We start from the raw sequence: 17,011 nt of genomic DNA, 5'->3' as shown, positions 1-17,011 counted from the left end.
CAGGTAGCAGATATGCATTGACTCACCTGAGGACTGATTATGAAACAGCAAGAACTACATTGTCCTATAAATCTCATGACCTCGAGTACTGCAGGTTGGAGAAATAAATTGGACAACATAGACTTTATTCAGTATCTTAGACTTTGGAGATAATTTACCTTCAGGAGACCAGGCTTGTAGAGAACAATTCCCTGAGATTACAGGGTTATAGGTTGTGGGGAAAGTTTGCTCAGAAATCTTCTAATGCAGGTCTTGGCTGTAGAGGTCCAGCTATTCTGATTTCTTCCACTATAGAGGTGGCTGAAGCAGAGTAGCTGGGTTAGCTTCAAATTATTTTCAGGCCTTAATTATTCAAAGCTGCAAACCAAACCCTCCGATATGCATCAATGTTGAGCTCCCTCCAAGTTCTGCCAGAACCTCATTAGAAATTTGGGCCAAGTTGGAAGATTCATTTGATAGTTTGTTTACAGATTATCCTAATCACATATTCTAATCTGCAGTGATTTTAATGCTAGGACAAACAGTGACTTGTTTTTAAGGTGGAAAAAGTTCTAGAGTTTGATGGGGGGGGGAGATGTTTTAACTATTTTTCAATTTTCTCTTTAATTTGTAAATTTTATCTCAGATGCCTGAATGGAACTTATTTAGACCACTTTAAGGGGTACTTTACATACCTGACAAAGGGGCCAGTGTGGTTGATCATATCATATGGTCAGATACTATTATTCCTTATGTGTAGTCATTTGATGCTAGAGCTGAAGGTTATCACTTTCTTCTCAGGTTGAGCCTCAGACTTCAAGAAACTCTTTCTGGGACTTGGACAGATCTTAAAATGCCTCTTGGAAGGTGAAAAATGTTTTAAATGGTTTCTTAGGACTTTATCACATGGGGAAAATTGATAACTTAAACTGGACAGAACCTGGGGTTATCCAGGGTATTAGGCACAATTTCACAATTGCTTTTCAAATGATGCTGCATGCAAACCAATTAGAATCCAAACAGAAAGTGACATGAATCAGGGAATAGGCATTTTCGGAAAACACAGTGTTTTCATTTCAATTACATTCACAAATATGCTTTCTTTGCTACAGTCTGATAACCATCTGGGGGGTTCTCCCTGTTCTCATAGTTCCTTTGTTGTGCCGAGAGGGAGGCAGCCTTGTTCTTAAAGGGGCAGCAGGCACACACAACACAGACACACAGAGAGAAATGGTTGTGTGTGAATGTGTCTCCTCCTTAAGCCTTTCCCATTAGTCATTAGCTGAGGAGAGGTAGGGATGCTTTATAAAGAAAATAGTGTAAATAAAATTATTTATTTTTCTGGGTGACTTCTAGTGACACAACTACTGCACAAAACACTTATTTCCAAGCCATCAATGGGATTTTTCTGCATCTGTCTGAAAAACAAATGTGCTTTCGACCCACTCTCTTGCAATAATAATATCCTTTTAATGTCTTGTTGTACTCTATGTATTATAATCAATTGCGCATTTGTGTGCTTTTCTGGAATGACAACACTTTAACCCTCTTCAGGATGCAAGCACATAGGTCCCCATGTGATAAAGTCCATACAGTTGATACCAACATCAGACAGATGCCAGGAACAGAAAAGTTTCAAGGGATACAACAACATACTTTTGTGGGATCTCATAATATCAGGGAAATTTATCAGGACATAAAATCTCTGTGGTCATTCAGATCTGGTTTGATAGAATGCGAGTCCAAGAAAAAGAAGCTGAGTAAACTAACATGGCAGGTGAAAGCACTACTGATTCCATTTTTTTTGTGTGTGTGTGTGTGTGAAACAACAATTAAGAGAGTATAAAACCTTCCTTAGCAACAAAAACACCAACAAAAATACCAATGCAAGAAGACTGGATATTAAAGTTATGCGACTTAGCTGAAATTGATAAACGATCAAGGCTACTAAAGGAGAAGTTGCTTTAGAATTTCGAGAAAGACTGGAAGATGTTGAATATAAATCTGAGAGAAAAATGGGGAACTTTATTGATAATGGACATGATAGATTAGCTAATAAAATTTAGTAATAGGAAGATTGTTCATTTATTGTAGAAGATCACTATAAATTGCATAAATTTAGAATTGAATTATATAACAAATGGAGCCAACAGCTGAATGGTAGGAAGTCAAAATTTCAGTGTTTCTGTATAACTGTGATTTGCATTAACATGTAAAATATATGCATTTTTAAAACTTACTAGGGGAGGGGGAGAAGGCTTATTTTGTTAACTATTGGAGATCTTTGGGTCTGGCCTTTATTGAAAGCAGTGAAACCAAATTCTGGCATTTGATGTAGAGAGGTTTCTCCCATAAGACTTGTGAGCCTGCCCATTTTAAGCACATATTTGGAGGCCACTTAACTATACACCATATTGATCCAGAGTTCTGATAAATTTCCTGAAAGGCCATCTATCTTTTCTGCTGAAATTAAAAAAAAAATCTGATTTCTGCTCTCCAACGTGGCAAGGATCCTAGAGAACATAGGATTCCCCTGCTCCAAGTGTTCACAATAGATGTCTATAAAATGCTTTTAAAATTATGTCAAATGTTTTAAATAATTTATTTTTATTTTTGCTTATATTTTATTTCACATATTGTCAAGGCCTTTAGCCATATGCAATGAAGTTTATGATGATGAAATGATGGTATTGACAGGGCAAACCCTCATTGTTTTTTAAACTGTAAGCTGCTTTGAGTCCCAATTTTGGGAGGAAGGTGGGATACAAATAAATGTAAATAATAATAATAATAATAATAATAATATAAAGAATTATAGGAAGTGAGAGCAGCCCATGGTTATGAAGTTGCACACTTTCAATACCTAGCCAGCAGGTTGTCTGGTCATGGTCTATGCTGCTGAGATGTAGTGTGTTTCTAATTAAATTGTATTCATTATTGCTAAATGTACTTCTCTACATTCAAATTAGATGGTGCAGATTCTTGTCCTCTTGTTTGGCAATGCATTCCCTCTTTTTGGGCAAGCGGCCATACTAATGAGTGGGTGCATGAATTATAGACATGGTAACTCCCATGGAATACCTACACTGTTCACTATTATTCATGGAGCAGGCTGATGTTTAATTTGCCCTTCACCAAGGAGTTGCAAATGTCTCTCCGTCCCTTTTTCCCTGAAATCCTATCCTGTCTTCCACCTATTACTGGAATTGGAAACTTGCTTGTGTGGATGTCTCCTGCTGTGGAGATGAAACGCACAGCTTGATGTTACCTTTTAAGAAAAAATAGGAGAGATGCCAGTAGGGTTTCCAGATGGCCAGCCCATCGCATCACCAGTTGAAAGGCAATGTGCATGGTTCTATGTTCCTCACTTTAATCTTTTTTTTTCTTTTTTGTTACCACAAAAGATGTGAGTAGCCAGGGGAAAGTGTGTGTGTCTGTATGTTTTTACTAATAGAAGATGACACTGTCTGGATCCACTCCTAGCCCTGCTATTAGGCAAAGTAAGGAAACTGCATGAGGGAAATAATGCTGGGAGTGTGCCCTGCAGTCTATCCTGTGCCCTCTAAATTACTCTGCTACTTTCAGGTGCAGTGGAAGATGCTGCCCCATTGTCAGCGCTAGAAAAAAATATTCAGCTCAGTGAGCTTTTGTACATAGAACGTGAAGGAAACACCACAATCTTCTTCATATTAGACAGCAAAATAACTTGGCTTGGCCCTTGCTGGCCCTCCTGTAAAAGCAGAGTGAGCATACTAGAGAAGCCTCTTCTTGAAACCTTTTAGCTAATTGAAAATAAAAATGTTTGCCAGTTAACTGGCAAGTTCTCTGCCTATGCATTATAGACTGTTGTTGTACAGCTGTGTGCCTTCAAGTCATTTCTGACTTATGGTGACCCTAAGGTAAACCTATCATGGTTTTTTCCTGGCAAGATTTATTCAGAGGCAGGTTACTTTTGGTTTCTTCTGAGACTGAGAAAGTGTGACTTACTCAAGATCACCTAGTGGGTGCGTGTCCATGGCTGAGTGTCTCCAGAGTCATTGTCCAGCCCTCAAAACACTACTCTGGCTCGTTTTTTTATTTACATGTAAAATATTTCATTTACATATTTTATTTACATATAAAATATACATTTCCTGCCTTGCTTTCTGTTTTTAAGGCTGCAGATAGCACAATGTAAAACTGTATTATGGGCCTCATCTGGTCAAAGTGAAGGGTTCCTACAGCTGCACTTCTCTAATCACTTTACTTGGGAAGAAGCTCCACTGATCGTTGCATAAATCCCATTGATCTCAGTAGGAGAGATACAAGCTCATGTTTAACGACTCCATTGAAGTTAGTGAGACTAAATTTGACTCGGCTGGGTCATGTGCTGTATAACTCTACACTGAAAGTAAATCTCAATAAAATAATAATAACCACTCATACTTTTTTTGTATAGAGTGAGATATATGCTACTTCTGTATTTCTGTGATACGGATAAAATATAATGGCAGCAAGATAGGCATACACCTGTGGAAAAGTCAGGTTTACTTCAGGACCTTGTGATTACTTTGTGGCTCAAAATTGTGCGTCCCTCGTGAGACTCTATCCCAGTACAGATGCTTCTGCCCAGGCAGTTTGTGACAGGCGCTTGTGTTCTCAACAGCTGTTGGCGTCTTTCAGTGGCACTGTCCCATCTGCCACTCAACACTCCCTCGGCCGGTGCCAAAGCCGCTTGGACAGAGGTGCTTTTAACTACTTTGGGGACTGGGTGGTCGGGCCCTAACTTTTATTATGTGCCATGTTGTCCCCGCCAGCTGTAGTTCTGCACCCTTACAGCCTGCCTGTCTACCCTCCGGCACCCCAATGTTACTCCGGACTGGTTCAGGTACGATCGTTTGTTTTCATCTCTATCTATATAAATCTCTCTGTGTTTGTGTGTTCTCCGTGTCATTGACAGGGCCCAGCTGTGGCTGGCTGGTGGTCTTGAGGGGACAGCTGATAATGCCTCCCCCGCAGATAAATCCCTCCATTCCTGAGTTATTTTTACAGAATTGCTCAGAGAGAGAGAAAGTCTTTTCCTTGTAAGGGGCGAGATATTTACGGCTCTTGGGGGAACGAAGAGATCAATCCATTTTATACCTGATTGTATGGACTCCCTTCAGTATATAGAAGACAGATGTACTCTGTCAATGGGCAGAGCCATCATGGAGGAAGATTTAATTATAGATTTAGTAATGAATTATAGACTTAATTATGCACTGATCACACAGCTAAAATGGTGGTGCAAGACAAGAGCCCCTAAATTGGGTAGACCACAGCATAGTTTTAACAATGGCAAACCATTTGTGGGGAAAGCAAGAATGTGCATTGCTCAGACTCCAGGGTCTGACTCTCTGTTGGAGATGCACCATTCCCAAGACTGGTTTCTTTTGAGCACTCTTAAGTTGGTCAAGGCTCAACTGTTTTTAGAATACAACACAGAGTCTTTATGAGAGGTGTGATATTACAAGAAGATGCTGGGAATAATGTACAGGTAGATGGGAATGCTCTCATGTACCTCAGAAGCTTAAATGTTGTTGTAAAGTCCTTGGAAGAGAAGGCGTGGCACATGTGAAGACCTAAATCTAACTTAGTAAGTGAACTGGCATTTGCAGGGTCATTACATTCATTTGAATGTCCAGATGGTTTCACCACAGGGGTGGGGCACTGTCAAATCTCTTACAGTTATACCCTTCACCTGGTGTGGCCACTAGCATGCCAGTTTGGAGGATCTTGGCAGCTATAGCCGAAAAAAGTTACTTTTCTAAGTTCTGGCTGAGGCACCCGTCTTGAACTGTAAACTGCTTCACTGGTGGCCTCTAGACTTTGGCTATCTCATGCCATTGTGTCAGTGCCCTGGATATTTGCACTTTGAAAGAAGTGGCCTCAGTACCTCTCATATTGACTTCTTGGTAGAATTCAAAGGCTTAGCTGTGTGTGTTTGGAAAATCAGTATGCAAAGGGATCGTGTAGTACCTTTGAGACTAAGAGATTTATTGCATTGGTTATTAAATTGATTTACCTCTGTCTGGTTTAAAGTTGAATTTGGGCGGCATCCTGGTCTTATAAGATGTTTTTGCCACCAAATCTGCCACCTGAATACAGCCTGGGTCCATCCCCCCTTCCAGAGCTGCTCCGCTGGCCATTTTCTTAAGTCAGAAAACAGCTGGATCCAAAAAGAGCCAGGGGGAGCAGCTCTGGAAGCAGAGATGGACCTGGGCTATATTTGGGTGGCACATTTGGCAGCAAAAAATGTCTGATAAGATCAAGATGCTGCCTGAATTCAGCTTTAAACCAGATAGAGGTAAATATATTTAATAACCAATGCACTGTAACTGAAGGAAGATGGTAGCATAGCTTTCGTAGACTTCTGTCTACATCTTCAGATGCAGTAGGCTCATGTTTACAAAAGTTCATGCTACCAGCTTCTTTCTTTCAGTTAGTCTCAAAGGTGTTGCAAGATCCCTTTGCACATTGACTTCTTGTTTATGCTTCCCCTTTCACTCTCTGTGCTTTTATATTCATCTGTAATGTGAGTATTAGTGCACGGCAGATGGATAATGGAAAGATGCGGCCAAAATCCCACTGACAGAATGTGTTGAACTGCTTATGGAATGATTCATAACAGTCAGATTCTCTCTCGGTCTCCCTTGCCAAAAAGCTTATCTGTAAACCTTAGGTTTATTTTGTTTTATTTATTGTACTTTTATACTTGTTAAAATAAATTTATCCCACCACTGCTTCCACATGTTACCCCCCAAAGGTGTCTCACCAAATAGCTAAAATGATTCACGCTCCCAATACAAAGCTGCAGTTTAAAGTGAGAGAATGAAATTGTAAACAGCATAGCAACAAAAGCAGAATCTGTGTCAGTCAGTAACAATGCTGAAAACAAACCAAAATGGATCAAGAGATATTCTGGGGCCTGGGGCAAACAATCTAAATCATGGTGGAGAAAATATACTTGAGATATGAATTATTGACAGATTGCTACCTTTTCATGGTTCTCCCTAAAACTGATGCCTGAAGGGACACAATTCCTGTATGCCATTAAAGTGTTGTTAATGAGCCACCATGTTGTGTGTGTGTTTGTGATGTCGGCAAAAGAATAAGATACCACTATGATTTTCTGCTTCATACCTTCTAATATAACAGTTCTGATATACTAACTGAAAACTGAGTAGTAGAACTGAAAAGTCTTGACAAGCTTTCTAAACACTTACTCTTCCCTTTACATGTATTATGAAAAGGCAAAACTATTTAAAAGCATAGTGGAGGAGACTGAGCACCCAACTTAAATATAAAAATATTTGTTAATAATGAGCTGGTCCAAACACTCCCTCCTGAATGGAATGAAATTTGTTTTATACTTATGTCCTGCATTTCTTCCAGTGAGCAAAAGATAGCAAATGTTGCTCTCCTTTCCCTGTGTTATCTTTAGCAATAACCCTGTCAGATTAGTCCAGCTGTGAGAAAGGCCAGGCCCATGGCCAGTGAAATTCATAACTGTGGGGGTACTAGAACCCAGATCTGACCATTGCCCCACACTGTCTCTCCAGTATGGTCTTAATTTACTGAAGATACTTAGGCTGGGGCTTTGACAAAATCTAATGGAAGGGAAACTAATTACTAAGGAGCAGCTAGTGTGAGAGGGCCCCTATCCACGTATATCCATATCATTTTGGGGTGTTAAGGTATATAGGATATAGCCTCAGGTACAATTGTAGAAATCATGGGCTGCATCTACACTGCAGAGTTAATGCAGACTTTAACTGCATGGCTATGGAATCCCTGAATCTGTAGCGTGTTGCGTTACCTGAGCAGTCTGGCAGAGAAGGCTAAATATTTCACAAAACTACAAATTTCAGAATTCCATAGCATGGAACCATAGCAATTAAAACAGTGTCAAAATGCATTAATTCTGCTGTGTGGCATAGCCAGTAAACTGTGCCTGCATCGACAAATAGTTTAAAAATCTATACAATTATTTGTAATTGTATTTATAGCCCTCAAAGAAGAGGGTCTTAGGCAGAGTGGGGATGTCAACCTGGATTTTCTTCTTGTTAGCCATCCTTTAACAAGTACATCTGACTAGCTGTGTGTGTGTGTGTGTTGTAGGAAACAAGCAAATGGACAGACAGAGCTTCCAACAATTCACAGATGGATACAGGCATGCTCCTGTAAAGTTGTAATATATCCACATTCTCATACCAGGAATAATTTCCTAAGCACCCACTTATATGCTCCTACTCACACATGGCCCACTTATTATACATGCAGTCTTCACCTATAAGGTGCACTGATGGTTTAAAAAGGGGATCAGGAAAATTCGTGGAGGCTAAGCCTATCGATGGTTACTTGCTCATGTAGAATGAGACTCTTCTGCATGTTATCTCCAGTATCAGAAGACTTATGCCAAGGAACACAGGCAAGAGTCTCATGCTACATTCCTGTCCTGCTTGTGGACTTCTCATAGGCATTTAGTTGCTGGCTGTGTTGGTCACTGCCTGTTTGAGAGGGGAGAGAGAACAGAGCAAAATGTCCTATTACAGACAATAGAATTGGCCTTTTCCACTGGAAAACATTCAGGGACCATGAATGGATGGGAGGGTGTAGTCTTCAGAGCCTTTCTGCATCTCGAATTTATCCTCCCCTGAGGCAAATCTTTGGTCTGATCCAGAATGGCTCATCTTGGGAACTTATCTTCCTTTGCAATTAGTCCTACAAAGCACATAACAATAATGAAATCGTGGTTTTTGTCATTGTTGTTATATGCCTTTGAGTCATTTCTGACTTATGATGCCCCTATCACAGATTTTTTTTGGCAAGATTTGTTCAGAGGTGGGTTTGTTTTTTCCTCCCTCTGAGGCTGAGAGAGTGTGACTTGCCTAAGGTCACCCAGTGGGTTTCCATGGCTGAGTTGGGATTTGAACCCTGGTCTCCCAAGCCACAGTGCACCTCTCAATCCTCTATACCACACTGGTTTGTAAAATGATGGTTTGCAGTTGATAAATAGTACAAATTGTACAATGGGTCTCTTTGTAGGTGTTAAATATTTCTATGCAACACATCCTCTGAAGGTATGAGGATGCAGCAGCTGGTACATTACAATTTTGGCTCCTTGGGCATGCATTGGCATGCAGATGGGGTAGAGCTAGGATCCATATGACCTGCCCCAGCTACTCTCCCTCCAATAGCTTTTAACACAAGGAAGGGTGTTAGTACATTTCCAGTATCTCCCTGAAATGAAAAATAGAGGCATAGTGGGAACAAGAACCATAAAAGAAGGGCTGTCTCTGGAACAACTGGGACATAAACACAAGTAGAGCAGACTGTTGCAATGTGTCATTGTGTACACCTGTCAGAGGCTTTGGCACAATCATAAAGTACAAAGCCAAGTGCAGAGCTTCACAGTACATTTGTACACTGAATGGGTCTTATGTGCTATGTGGCATGGCTTCAATGTACAATACTTAAAATTCATGTACAGTCGGCCCTTCTTATACACGGATTTTTTATACACGGATTCAAGCATACACGGTTTGAAAATGTTCCAAAAAAGTATAAATTTACCTTGATTTTCCATTTTTTATAAGGGACACCATTGTGCTATGTCATTATGTTTAATGGGACTTGAGCATACACGGATTTTGTTATACACGGGGAATCTTGGAACCAAACCCCAGCGTATAACAAGGGTCCACTGTACACATATAAGATTGGAGAATAAATTTCAGGGAATGGGATGTGAAGGCCAGCAACTTGGGTGGATTTAGAGGGAGAATTAGAGAAATTAATAGAAGATAAGGGTCTCAATGGATACTTGTAATGATGGGCATGTTGTTGGGTTCTGTGGGTGGGAGAATACATTGCATTCTTGTTCCACTGGTGGGCTTCTCACTGGGGCATTTTAGTGAGCTTTGGTGGGACCAAAAGTCACAATATGACAATACCTCTTTCCCTGAAGTTGCAAGCACTGTGAATCCCCCCGAACTCCCTGCAAGCCACTCCCAACACAATTCCTACCTATTCACAAGGCCAGAGGCTCTTTCACATTACACAATTTATAACACTATTCCATTTTAATTGCCATGACAACGTCCCATGAAATCTTGGGATTTTCAATTTGTTGAGTCATATTTAGAATGCTCAGCCAGGTAATTCTGGTGCCTCACCAAACTACAAAGCAAAAATAGTAGACAAGAAACCACAATGAACCGTGAACCTGGAACCTTGAGCCTTTCGACACTACATAGTTATAGCACTATGATACCACATTAAGTGTCATGGCTGCATCCCCCCCCCAACTTTAAATCCCAGGATTCCATAGCATGTTGCTATGGCAGTTAAAGTAGAATTACAATACTATAACTGTATGATGTGAAAGGACCACAGTTCCGTGTCTGCAAATCTACTTCGTAAGTCATCTCCCTGTTTTTAACACACTAGGAAAAGAAATAGAGTCCTTGTGACCATCACTTCATACTTAAGGCTGTTGGCAGTTTGTGTAGGATGTGGAAGATCCTCTTTCACCATGTAGCTCAGTATCATCACAGTACATAGGAGGTTGCCTTATAAAGTCAGACTGTTAGTCCATATGATTTAGAATGGTTTGCTCTACTCCAGAGTTGATCCTGCTACCTGATCCTTTTGAATTTATAAGCAGTTTGAAAAGCCAGTAAAGCTCCTTTATATAGATAAGGAAGGAAGAACCAAACTTATAATTTTTGCTCATAATAATGCAGGGTTTTGTTTTGTTTTGTTTTTAATTCTGAGGCTTTTGAATCAGGGATGGCAACTCTGGCCCACTAGATCTTGTTGGATTGTAGCCACCATAATCCTATTGACTGTGTTAGCCTGAGTTGATAGACACTGCAGAAACAACTGTGTGTAGAAAGCCACAGTTTTCAGGGTACATCTACACCGTAGAAACACCGCAGTTTGACACCACTTTAAGTGTTGTAGCTCCATCCTATGGATTCCTGGAACTTGTAGTTTTACAAGGTCTTTGGCTTTCTGTGCCAAAGAGCGATGTTGCCTCACAAAGCTACAAATTCCAGGATTCTAAAGGATGAAATCATGGTAGTTAAAGTGGTATCAAACTGCATTATTTATACAGCGTTGTTGATGCATTCTGAGTCCATGTCCATAATCTAAACAGTTCAGTGTGACAGTGGGGCAGGAATATTCCTTTTCCTCCGTGCGGACATGGCCTCAGTCTCTGCTTTAAAGTCAACCCTTGAAGCCTTCTAGATATGCTAGAATACAGCTTTCATAATCAGACTCACTGGAGATGAAGGGAACTGTCATCTAGCATATCCCACTTTCCCCCTTTGTTCTCAGTTTACTTCAGTTGCTGCAAACTGATTTCAAAGAGCAAAGGTAGTTTTTATTCAGTTAATTCTGCAGGGAGGAAAGGAGGCTGAGGCAAAATCAAATTGCTGCAGCATCTCCTAGGTTTTCTGTTCTTCTTCCTTAACAACTTTTGCCATCTTGATCACACTCTGCTCTTCCTTGTTCACATGTGTCCTAGATTTCATCTGAGGAACACTGGAGGGTATGAAACCCTCACTAAGTAGTCTAACTCCTTGGACATTTCCCTTCCGCGTTGTGGACTTGATTCATTTGGGTTGGGGAAAATGTGTCAGAAACAGCCTGCAAAACGTTTTTCACATAGAAGAACTTGGCTGATCCAGGTTATCTGGACTGCCTCCAGAGGCCACTCATCAGTCCTTGGGTCTAAGGAAAATTCCTCAATACGGGTTTCTATTTATGAACATACGTGCCTGGGCTGCTCCCCTTTTGGGGCCTCTCTTGGGCTGCGTGAGTGACAAGATGGTGCTGCAGTCAAGTGGAGCTATTTATAAGGACTGGAAGTGGAGCCAACTCTGATAAGAAATCATGTCCGAAAGGGGTGCTTTACAGACTGTCTCCAGTGATGCACTAATGGTGGTTGTAGAGGGGTGTGTGAGAGTGTGGCAGGGAGAGAGAGAATCTCTGTTGGGCAGGAAAACAGATGTAAATCTTGAGAGCAAGTTATGAGGCTAGATTCTTTTAACCTATTTATTTACTCCCTATGTCTGCCTAAATGAGCACACAACTTTATAGGAAACAGGTGGCTGTCAAATGTGGGCACCCCACCTGCCCGAGACCATTATTCTGTCCTTTGTATTGGAGGCATCACGTGAGACTCTTTTCATGGCTCCACTTTCCCTGGTAGTTTTGACTAGACTGAACTGGTAAATTCTGAAATTGAAGACCAATTATCTAACACTGCAGTTTTCAAGTTAAGGTTATCCTTCCATCCAAAGTGTCATTCAGATGTCTTCTTCTTCTTTTTTTTTTTTAGTGGAACAATGCAATTAATCTCAGGCATTCTGGGTTTGTTATTCACACTTTGGGTCTGCATCTATGCGCTTGTCTGGGAGTTTGCTTTCTCACACATTCCAGCACTCATGGAAGTTTATCGCACGGGTCCTGAAATGGGCCCGTTGCGTTCCAAAACGGGGGGTGCACATGGGCGCGCATGGAACAGGATGGGGCTAGGAATGCATCTTATTGCACAAGGGTATGCCGCCACTGCCGCCGGGCATTCCAATCACGTCCTACATCCGTTCCAGAGGGCGCGATTTCTGAGAACGCTTTGGAACAAAGAGAAAGTCCTCCCTCAATGAGACTTAGGGCAGGCCCCTAGTGACGTAAAGTAAGGCAGTTTAATCTTGTGAAACACAGTGAAAGATACCTTTTGGTGCAGAATAGAAGGTGAGCTCTGGCACCATCATAACTGTGAGTCAAAAAGGGAAACTACGTAAATATATAGACCTCCTGTAAAGTTTGCAAGTTGTGGCAGCAAATGAATTAAGTATTGCAAACTGTAGCAAGCTGCTCCTCTACTGGCTGAGCTGAAGAGTTGCACACAGTACTTTCCTCTTGCCTTGAGCTGAGCCCACAGAAACCTTGTACCCTGGTCTTCTACCTGGAAATGACTTATGAAAACTAGAGACTCAGGGCCAGGGACTGAGATCTGGCTACCCCAGGTACATCTCAGGCACCATTTTGCCAGTTTTGTGAAAACTATTATGCCTCTGTGTTCTTGTAGCACATCCTTGCAGAACAGCGGCTGCCACGTCCGCATCAGAGTTTTTTAATGCCATCTGTTCCAAGCTCTAGCAGAGAAGATATGTGGGAAGAGGGCCCGGGGAAGATCAAGCCCAATCTGGTGCAGGGACTGTGTACTTTGCAGTCCTCCCAAGTATCAGTCTCTGTAGGAGATACATCGGATCCATTTGGCAGACGCACAGTGCACAATTCACAGCATGGGTCTGTGGATTAATGCAAACTTGGGCCTAGAGTTGTATGACCTCCAGGAACCCCTAGTGTGCTTGAAAGAGGGCACTGGAGAGCCCTAATTTAAAACAGAGCTATCCACCAAAAATGCTCCTGATTAATTGTCTTTTTACCAATTAATTAAACTTAAAGAAATTTCCATACTAGCAGAATCCATGAAATGGGTGTCTTTTCAAGATGCTGAAAAAAGCAGGAGGGAATGTGGAAAAGCTACCCCCAAATGCTAAAAGAATAGTTTTTTTTTCCCTTTTTCATTTCCAGCATAAGTAATGCAGCAGATTGAAAAGAGGCTTAAAAATAACTAGAGCGCAGTTGTACACAGATCTTAGGCATGTTAAGATCACCTTGTTTTTTCTGAGAGTCCTGTGTTCTTCTAACTCAGGGGTAGGCAACCTGCGGCCTGCGGGCCGGATGCGGCCCGGCAAGGCCTTGGGACCGGCCCCAGCCCGGTCCTGCTGCCGATTGCCACCAGGGCCTTTGGCCTCTCATGCGCGGGGGCAATTGTCTATAGAAGCCTCAGAAACATGCATTTATGTTAACATTTTTTAAAAAATCAGCAATTTTTTCTGCGTGTCCTCCACTTTTTTAAAAAAAGTGTCCACCATTTGAAAATTTTGTCCTACATTTGTCCCGGTTTATTTATTTATTTAAATTTTTAAAAAATTATTTAATTATTTATTTTTTAGCTTCGGTCCTCCAGTTGTCTGAGGGACAGCAACCTGGCCCCCGGCTCAAAAAGGTTGCCTACCCCTGTTCCAACTGGAGGCTGGCCTAGTGCAAAACACAGACATACACATAACATAAACATCCCAAGACCAGGAATGTATGTGGAATATCAGAACTGAACTGGAAGCTCACATTCCTTCTGCACAAAAATCCATTCCAAGTTAGCCCAGTCTATCTATATTCCAGCAACATACCAACCAACTGTCCCGATTTGGCAGCGGCTGTCCCAATTAATCCTTTGTCATCCCATGTTTTCAGTTGCCTTTAAAATGTTCTGGTTTCTTTCCTCCTGCTTTCCTTCTTTGTCCTCAGCTTACTTCAGTTGCTGCAAATTGAATTCAAAGTGCCAAAGTTGTTTGCACTCAACTCAGCAGGAAGGAGAAAAAAGAAAAGGAGATAGAATCTTGTCCTTCCCAATAGACACAGGCAAAAGCAAACTTCACTACTACTTTACTACTTGATTTGCTACACTAGTCCATTACTGAGCTGCTGCTTTTGAATGTTTTTGACACATTAATTGGTTTCTACTTGATTCATTGTACTACTTCACTAAGGAGCTGTTTATCTTCACTACTTTTGGATGTTTCAACATGCTATCTGGACTATGGATGAAAGATTGCTACAGTACTGTATAGGAGGATTACCTGATTCTATTTGATTTATTGTACTATTTCATGGATGAGCCATTTACCTTTATAACTTTTGAATGCGATTATTTTTGCTGCAGCAACAATTTACATTTCTAAAAGTGTTAACATGTTTTGTTATAATGACACTGCTGTATTGTTTACTTGTTTTATTAACAGAGTTACAGTGTTTTGTTATAACAGGATTCAGCGTTTCAAATAGCGTAACCTGATTGCTATTCATATTACAGTGAGCTTGGGATAGCCACGCTCAGCTCTCTTTTGCACTCATAGTATTGTTGTAAAGAGAGGGGAAAGCGATACTATCTGTGTCTGCGCACCATGTTGGAAAGATAGGATAAAAATTTAATGAATGTGCCATAATTTCAACCTTACTGATTAGTCAACAAAAGCCTATATCCTATGGCTGGTACCAACTGGAACAGAGGCACTGATTCAATTATCAAATCAGCACTTACATAAATTCCATTGATAAATTTTTGGGAGGCCTGCCAGCATGGTGTAGTGGTTTGATCTTTGGACTATGACTCTGGAGACCAGAGTTCAAATCCTAGCACAGCTATGTAAACCCACTGGGTGACCTTGTGCAAGTCACACTGTCTTAGCCTCAGAGGATGGCAATGGTAAACTTGCCAAGAAAACCCTATAATAGGGTCACCTTAGAGTCGCCAAAAGTCAGATATGGCTTGAAGGCACACAACCACAACAAACATCAGTTGGGATAAGTAAAAACACTGAACAGGGTAACCATCCCAAGGAAGCCAATTCCAGCTTTTAAGTCTTTACTGCAGATCTGACGACGCACCAAATGGGAGCAAGCTTTTCCTTCTCCCCCCCCCCCAAAAAAAAAAATAAGAATAATCAAAGGACACAGTACATAGTGTTTGGGCTTTTTGCCTATGACTGCATTCTCTGCTCGATTCCTCCTAGGATTAAGCCCATGGTTGGCTCAGAGATTAATCTGTCTTTGCTTTTGGACAGGTGGGGCAGGTGCGTGGGCTGCAGAGCTGAGCCTCTCTGGCAGATTGCACATTCCAGGGAAATCTGCAGCTGTCCATCTCCTTTATGTCCCCTCCTTGTTCTGTTTTTGTCCAAAAGCCCCCCAAACAGCTGAAAGACAATGAGACAGGACAAGAGGCTCCAAATAAGGGCAGGCTTGTGATGGTAGCTGATAAGAAGGTGGCCAGTTAAAGGGCTCACATGTGTTGTGATGCCTCCTCATTGGCTGAAGGAACAGCACAAGGGATGCCTTTATAGCCCTGGACCATGTGAGGGAAAGAGAGAGAGAAGAGTGTGCATTTTTCTCCTCCTGAGCATCCCACCCTGGCAGAGGTTCTGAGAAGTGGCAGGGGATGGGGCCTGTCGGTGTAGGTGGGTGATGTTTTCCTAGTTGTGATCTTTTGGGCTTTGGCAGCTCAGATCCCTGGATTCTCCAAGGAAACTGTGTTTGTGCGTTGTGTGAGAGACTAGGGAGACAGTGTGGCTTGTTAATACAAGAAGAGCTGTGAGGAAGACAGGATGTCTGGGTCCTGAAATAAGAAAAGGAGGGCAGTGAGCAGTTTACAGTAAAAGGGGATGACAAACTTTTTTCCTATATTTTAATAAAACTTAAATATAAAGACTGGATGTTAGGATCCATGCCTAAGTACCCTAAAGGCACCAGATCCTACCTGATCTTGGAAGCTAAGCAGTCAACCCTGGTTAGTACTTGAATGGTAGACCATCAATGAATACTTGCTGCTGTAAACCCAAAGGAAGGAACTGGCATCTTCATCTCTGACAATTGCTTGCCTAAGAAAACCCTCTGAAATTCTTGAGGTTGCCATAAGTGGACAGTCAACTCAAAGGTACTTATACACACACATATGTGCTAGGATCCTGGCTTTACTCTGAGCATCTTCTGTGCTGAAATTCTTAAGTCTGGGGGCTTTAAGGACATGCTGGGAAATCTTTTGCATCCAGCTGTTACCTCTATGCAGCTTGTTGTGAGGTTTTGGGCAAAGTTTGGAAAAGTTACATTTGGGAACTATAACTCTAAGAATTTTGGGAGTTGTAGTCCCAAAAATAACATTTCTAAGCTGTCATATAGGCAGATTTTCTTCTTCAGCTTCAGATCTGTGGTACAGAGATTATAGTACTCCTCACAGGGATGTTGCAAGGATAATGAGACAATATTCTCAGGGCACTGCAAACACACTGAAAGATACTTTTTGGTGCAATGGATATTTGAAAAGGCGGTATTGGAAAGGAAAGAATTTTCTGAGAGAGAAACGAGTGTCTGTTTGTGGTAA

At 41.4% G+C, this 17,011-nt stretch overlaps 1 protein-coding gene across 5 annotated transcripts in view; it reads left to right on the top strand.

Moving 5' to 3' along the window:
• Positions 1–4,070: 4,070 nt before the first annotated feature.
• Positions 4,071–17,011, top strand: part of LOC149275817 (RNA binding protein fox-1 homolog 1-like) — a 44,197-nt gene continuing 31,256 nt past the window's right edge. For 2 of the 5 annotated variants that reach the window (XM_089504292.1, XM_089504291.1), the window contains exon 1: positions 4,071–4,703. In XM_089504292.1, coding sequence (XP_089360418.1) covers positions 4,578–4,703 — 126 coding nt within the window. In that variant the 5' untranslated portion in view covers positions 4,071–4,577. Of the gene's footprint in view, positions 4,847–16,479; positions 16,568–17,011 lie in introns of those variants that run through there. The other 3 variants (XM_089504294.1, XM_089504293.1, XM_089504295.1) reach the window with 2 other exon arrangements.

Source organism: Sceloporus occidentalis, unplaced genomic scaffold (assembly GCF_023333645.1).
Source record: "Sceloporus occidentalis isolate IW3139 unplaced genomic scaffold, rSceOcc1.0.p SCAF_265, whole genome shotgun sequence".
NCBI classification, from domain to species: Eukaryota; Metazoa; Chordata; class Lepidosauria; order Squamata; family Phrynosomatidae; genus Sceloporus; species Sceloporus occidentalis.
This window is presented reverse-complemented; position numbering and strand designations above follow the sequence as displayed.